General features: G+C 37.6%; 1 protein-coding gene across 1 annotated transcript in view; it reads left to right on the plus strand.

Moving 5' to 3' along the window:
- The window catches only part of cndp1 (carnosine dipeptidase 1), a 28,004-nt gene that overhangs the window by 1,146 nt on the left and 19,358 nt on the right, over positions 1–7,500 (plus strand). Inside the window, exons 3-4 of the mRNA XM_056476032.1 lie at positions 4,052–4,195; positions 7,253–7,415. Coding sequence (XP_056332007.1) covers positions 4,052–4,195; positions 7,253–7,415 — 307 coding nt within the window. The remainder of the gene's footprint in view (positions 1–4,051; positions 4,196–7,252; positions 7,416–7,500) is intronic.

Below are 7,500 nucleotides of genomic sequence, written 5' to 3' on the forward strand. Positions count from 1 at the left end.
ACTAATAAAGTCACTATTTATTGATGGAGAAAATATTTGCGTTATCCTTTTCACAAAAAAAAGTGAGTTACTTTTGCTTTGTATGATGTGTAAAAGTGATACTGTAATAAGTGTGTGGGAATGCATTATATGATTGGATTACTTTAAAGTAACTAGTAAAGTAACTTTTTTATTATTTGAGAAAATATCTGAGACACACTGTCAAAAAAGTAATGTCAGTTACTTTGAAAAAATCAGTTAAAAGTGATGCTGTTAGCAATGTGGGAGTGAGGGAATGCATTATGTAATCAGATTACTTTCAAGTAACTAGTAAAGTTACTTTTTTATTGATGGAGAAAATATCTGAGTTTTCAAAAAAGCAATGTCAGTAACTTCTGTTTTGTGTGATGTGTAAAAGTGATACTGTCAGTGGTGTAGGGGGGATGCATTATGTAATCAGATTACTTTTAAGTAACTAGTAAAGTGACTTGTTCCTTATTGAGAAAATAGGAATATCTCAGTAACATTTGTCGGCAGTATGTTTTGTACAGTCTGTAAAAGTGATACTGTAGCTCTGTTTTAAATGTGAGTGTGTTTACTCATCTAGTGCAAAAATAGATCAAAGTATGCTTTAAGATGCATAAAACTGTGAAAATCAGCTGATAACAACTGATTAAACTAATAACACAGGCTCATTTGGGTACTACCAATCATGTTGACCATTAGGGATTATATACAGTTGAAGTCAGAATTATTAGCCCCCTGTTTATTTTTCCCCAATTACCCCAAGGAGAGCAGATTTTTTTAAACCCATTTATAAACGTATAGTTTAATAACTCATCTCTAGTAACTGATTTATTTTCTCTTTGTCATGATGACAGTAAATAATATTAGACTAGATATTCTTCAAGACACTTCTATACAGCTTAAAGTGACATTTAAAGGCTGAACTAGGGTAATTAAATTAACATGTTAGGGTAATTAGGCAAGTTACTGTATAATGATGGTTTGTTCTGTAGACTATAAAGAAAAATATAGCTTTAAGGGGCTAATAATATTGACCTTAAAAAGTTTTCTTAAAAATTAAAAGCTGCTTTTATTCTAGCTGAAAAAAAACAAATGAGACTTTCTCCAGAAGAAAAAACATTATCAGACATACTGTGAACATTTCCTTGCTCTAAATACGTCTCTAAAAACTTTAATGAAACTATTTTGATATCACAAATTATATCAAGTTATCTCTAAAAATGATTCGTATGTGTATTTAGGGACATTTTGTTAAACATTTCTTAAATACTCCCATTATACCTATTTCTGACTGTCTACGCCTCCCAAATCATACATTCAGGCCAAATAACATCAAATAAAATAAAAAAAGTCAAAATTTTCATCATATTTTGTGTGTCAGCTAAGTTAAAGTACATCCAGGATGGTTATTATCGCCAAAATGAAGCCAGTCTTATACAACAGTGCTGATAAACTGGTCAGGCTTTATTCTGAGATAACCAGCTGGATGTACTTTATCCCTGACTTCGTGAGTCCTATTCTTCATGTAATGCAGAAAAGCTAAATGGTTTGTTTGAGCTACGAATCCTTCTGAGTGTAATATACCTTTAGTGTGAAAGGGCTTTAAATTTTATATTATTACAAACAAGCGCGCACACAAGATGAAAAAAGTAACAGGAAAGTAACATAACAAATGACTTTCCTTAAAACCTAACTAAATGTGTTAGTAACCTTTTAAAAAAGTAATGATTACACTATAGCCCCATCACACAGTGATACCGGTAAATATCAGGAAAATTACCGGAACGACTTAAACCAATAAAAAGAAACGCTGTTCACACAGGCAAGGACATTCCAGGATTTTTCCTGTAAAGACCATTCACACATCCATTCTACAATACCAGTAAATTCTGACATCATTAACCAGAAATGAACTCTAAACGGCTGCACTTGTGTTTGTAAATATAGATGTGGTCAGGCTTTTGTTGATAGCTTCACTTTTCTATAAAGCTTTAGCATTCATGCAGCTGCTTTGTGAGACATCCAAATGCAAAAGCGAACCACAGCTAAATGTTTACACACTTGACTACATTACAAACTCTGTGCATGGGATGTATCGTGAACAGCTTTGATGAAAACACATGGAGGAACACTTCCACATGCCAAGGTGTTCATAATATGTGTGTGTGCTGGTACTCATCGGCTCCTTTATGTGCACACACGTCAAGCAACTGAAGCGGAGCTTGAAGGTAAACAAACAGCGGTTTATCAGAAGCGTTTATTGAGAATTATTTACACAGACGGCATTAAGAAGGAACACAGAAACGTTCTCTGACTAACATCTAGCAGCTAAATGTGTCTGGAAAAATATTCAAAGGCTTTTATTTTCATAAACCGTGTGGATGTGAATGTGTCTGAGTGTTCTGATAGGCTGGAGTAGACATCTCACGTCAGCGTGTTCTAATAGTGAACACACTCTTTCCGGCAATTTCACAAATGTTCACACAGAGCAGCATTCCCAGTAATGTTACAACTTCTCTTTACGGAAATTTGCCAGAATTAATTTACCTAGGGCCTGTTCACACATACAGACCCGGCAATTTTCCAGAAAGGTCTGTGTGTGTTAAAGGGGTTTATGTTACCTCTAATGGACACCTATTATACCCCTTTTATAAGTCTCTGCTGTGTCTACAGTGTGTGTGTGGTTCAGTTTGAGCTGATAATAGCACACAGATAATGTTCTCCAACTCTCTGAAACTGACCCTTTTAGGCTCTGCTTCTAATTGTGGTGTTTTGGTGAGATTGTGATCCATCAAAGTGTTTCTGTAGACTGTTTTTGTCAAGTTTGATTATGACAAATACAATTAATTCATGTTTATCATTAGAAGCTGGACATACTCACGCACTGCTGACACTCGACTGGGTTTAAACCCTGCAGAACAGTGAGTTTTGCATAATAGGTGCCCTTTAAGTGACCTGTTTTGATGTTTGCCCAAACGGTCATCTAATCATCTTCATTTATTGATGGTTTTATCTGCTGATAGAGCTGACGCAGAGCTGGGGTTTATCTGGCGCTGCTGTCGTCATGCTGCTGATCAAGAACATTGATTTTTTTGCTTCTTGACATCAGCTCTCGAGTTTGAATGTGACAAACCACATGCAGAAATGACATTTAAACTTAGTAATGAATTTACTCCTCAGGTTATTCAAGTCCTGTATAGATTTCTCAGTTTTGATGGACACAAAAGAAAAAATGATGACAAACAGGAAGAAAAAGCCTGTTTTAAATGATTGATAATGTTATAAAGTCTCAAAATAAAGTGAAACAGCATTCATAAAGCTATAAATAAATGATCAGAAAAATGAATGTAGTCAATTACACTTAATTAAATGAGTAAAAATACAATTTCCCCGATTATTTTCCTCACTTAATATTGATGCATTTTCAGAAAAGAAGATGTCTGAGTTAAAAACTAAAACTAAGTCCCTTTATTTATCAGGGGTAGCCACAACGGAATGAACCGCCAACTATTCCAGCATGTTTTACACAACCCAGTACTGGGAAACACTCATTCGCGCACGCACACACACACACACACATAGACACACAGACACACACACAGCGGCCAATTTAGTTCATCAATTCCCCTATAGCGCATGTGTTTGGACTGTGGGGGAAACCAGAGCACCAGGAGGAAACCCACACCAACACGGGGAGAACATGCAAACTATACACAGAAACACAAACTGACCCAGCCGAGACTCAAACCAGTGACCTTCTTACTGTGAGGCCACAGAGCTAACCACTTAGACACCGTGCCGCCATAAAACTACACTATAAATTAAAACAGATTTGACTTTAGAGTTCATTTCAAACATGTTAATAATACAACTCAGTGCAAAACAATCTGAGCTCATACACGTCCATAAAGAAAAAGGAAGATTGAAGAATGCTGATATTTCTGGAGAGGAAAACTGTATAAAACGCAGAAGAGTGACGTTTTCCCTGCTGTTTTCCTCTGTTATGTGTGTGTGTGTGTGTGTGTGTGTGTGTGTGTGTTTTCAGACACTCAGGCAGTGGATCGCTGTGGAGAGCGACTCCAGTGATGTTACGAAGAGAGCCGATTTACATCGAATGATGGACGTGACGGCAGAGAAACTGCGTCTCATTGGAGGAAAAGTGGAGATGATCGACATCGGGACGCAGACGGTCAGATAATGTGCTCACAAATAACACAAAACTAGTGTGTATGTCTGTTATTACTGTACTTTGTGTGTGTGTGTTATGACTGTGCTCAGTTGTGTGCAGTGTTGGGTGAGTTACTTTTAAAAAGTAATCGATTACAAATTACTGACTACTACTAGAAAATTGTAATCTGGTTACATTACTATTTACACAATGTAAAAAGTAATCACATTACTAATTACTTCGTAGTTACTTATATATATATATATATAATAATTTTTTCGGGGTTTTCTCCTTTATTAGACAGGACAGTACAGAGTAATTAGAGGACAGCATGGTGAGCAGAGAGAGGGGAAGGATCGGCATTTGACCGTGAGGTCGGGTTGAACTCGGGTCGCTGTGAGCACCAGAGTGCATGTGTCGACGCACTAACCACTACACCACTGGCACCGACACTTTGTAGTTACTTTTAAAACATAAAATATGCCTTTAAAAACACCGAATAAACTGCAGCTCTTTCAGTATTATAATATACACAGAAACTTTACAACGAGTTGATCACAGCAGCTTGACATATTCAACAGAGCTAAAGAGATTAAAACTTATACTTCTCTCATCATTCACTTGTTCCAAAAACAATACTCTTTATTTTCTTTTTTAACACAAATGAAGGACATAAAGAAAACTGGATACCTGTAACCTCTGACATCCAAAAGCACTGTGTGTTCTGTGTTCGTCTGAGGTAATTAGACTACTGAAATATGTATATTCCTTACAAAGCATGAAGCTGATTGGTCAGTTTGTGCACCTGGGAAATGCGAGTGCATGCAGTGTGTGCTGCCAATATGCGCATGGAAAAGACATGATATGTGAACAGCCCCATGAGCAGCCACACTTCTCTTCACATTCAGAAGATACCTTCACTCCTGATCCTGCACAAAAATACAATTTAGCCTGTTTAAGCTGAGTTGGGCCGCCGTGTTTTTGGGCGCCGGTTTCCTCTTTGGTGACGAGTATTGTCTTAGTATGCTTTCTGTTCAAATGCTTGAACAAGTTGCTGGTCGAGTTAAAAGCAGTGGAAAGTTCTTTAGAGACTGGACATAGACTGACTTTCACAACAATATTTTAGTTTTTACACTCAATGAAATCAAAGTAATGTCTGTATCTCCACTTGAAGAAGCAAACACTCTCGACAGCAGCCATTTCAGCTCGCGTTCTCCAGCAGTTTAAAAGCGCATGCTCATTAACTGATGCTGCAGCAGAAAACGCAATTTTAAAGAAGCTTTTCTTCTTCTAAATATTACATTTGTAATGTAAGTAACGCAATTACATTGACTTTAGTAACTGTAATCAAATCACACACATGTAAAATGTAATTCGCTACATTACTGCCTTCCTCAAAAATGTAATCAGATTACAGTAACACATGACTGTGGAAGGTCTTACACCCAACTAGGAATGGGCCGGTATCTGATATCTGATTTTGATATAAACATATCAGTTTCAGTAAAATATAACTATATATTGGCATGTTTCCACTGACTGGTACAGTACGGTATGGTTCGGTTTGGTGCGGATCTCCTTTATCAGGCTTGCGTTTCCACTAACAAGGGTACCCTTTTGGTGGGCGTGGTGTATGACAGAAAGTTTCAGTCGACGTCATTCTTGCTGGAGGAAATGTCTACAATAAAGCTGTACGGGTCATTCACATATCATATGAGAAGCTCTTCTCACAACACAGATGCTTCATACACATAAATACTTGTGTAGAAATGTTTATTAAACAATAATATAACTGCATTATAAATAATAATATAACTGCAGATCAATGACAGTGCAAAACAGCCTACTGTAACGTCTGTAATTATATTAAATAACTAAATAAATGAACATGTATAAACGCATACAGCCCCTTACAGTCTCCGATATGTTACCAACTACAGAAGAGCTACATATAGAAGACATTTCGTCAGTATTTAGGTTCAAAACAACACTAAATATAGCCTACAGTCAGTGTAAACCTCTCATCTGTGTCTGTAATCTTCAGCAGCACATGTAGCCTCTGCTAGAGAACAATTCCATCATTCTGAGTTCATAATAGTCCAAAATGTGAAGATAATAAGTTAGTTAATCATGGCATTTTGTTCATGTTTGCTGTAAAATAATGTGCTCCTCTTTTCCGGCTTCTCCTTTGTTTCTTCACTCTCGCATTTGTCAGTGTCTGACAGGATCGGGTTTCAAAAGCACGTCAATAATCAAGCGCAGGTTATTATCATCAGCTCAAGAAGTTTGTTATTTCAGATATAGACACGCGAGCGCAAGCAAGAAAGCGAAACCGCTCGCGCTTCAGACTGGCTCATAAAAAACTACGCGGTATAGGGTAAATCTCCTTTTCTTCTTGGCTTTGTGGCTGTTCATCAAGACAACGACAAGGTTTGTTTGAGCCAGATCGACCATGGCTCGTTATTATATGTATTTATAATTCCGCTGTAATCTCTCGCTGTGTATTTTAAACATGGCGGGTTTTTTGTTTTCATTCTGGCTTGTTGCGTAAGCGAATGACGTATCTCTGTAAACCAATAGCGTTCAGCTGTGTATCTAGCTCCGCCTTTTGGTACCCTTTCTTATGTTTGGTACCTTTTCGAACCGTACCGTACCATACCACTCAGTGGAAACGGGTCTTATAACAATATATTTTATTTTTTGAAAGATTTATAATGTTTTGGGCAGTAAACATGTCAGGCTGAATAATTCAAATGAATCATTGACTTCTGCTGTCTTCATTAGTGTCAACAACAGATTTCTTTACAATTTAAAACAGCATCTTTGGATATTTTTCTGCTGGAGATGCTGCTGTCCTAAAAAAGAAAAAAAAAATTTAATGAAAAAAAAAACAAAAAAAACCTTACACATACCATAGGAACGGTAATACAGAAAATTTTGGCTGGTTTACAACCTTGACTTTTCTACACCGCGGTATACCCTGAAAACGGTTATCGTCCCGTGCCTACGCCTAACTATGGTTGTGTGTCTGTGTGTTTTATTACTGTTCTCAGTGTTGTGCATGTGTGTCTCCTCCAGCTGGCCAATGGCAGCTCCATCGATTTGCCTAAAGTGGTCACGGCTCAGTTTGGTGACGACCCCAGCAAACACACCGTGTGTGTGTACGGACACGTGGACGTCCAGCCCGCCAAGATGGAGGATGGGTGGAGCACTGAACCCTACGAGCTGACCGACCTCAACGGTACACCAGACAGCCACACACACACTATACTGCGGCAAAACATGAAGTACACACATGACAGAATGGTAGAACGACAGAAAGAAGC

This window comes from Danio aesculapii, chromosome 16 (genome assembly GCF_903798145.1).
Source record: "Danio aesculapii chromosome 16, fDanAes4.1, whole genome shotgun sequence".
Lineage (NCBI taxonomy): Eukaryota > Metazoa > Chordata > Actinopteri > Cypriniformes > Danionidae > Danio > Danio aesculapii.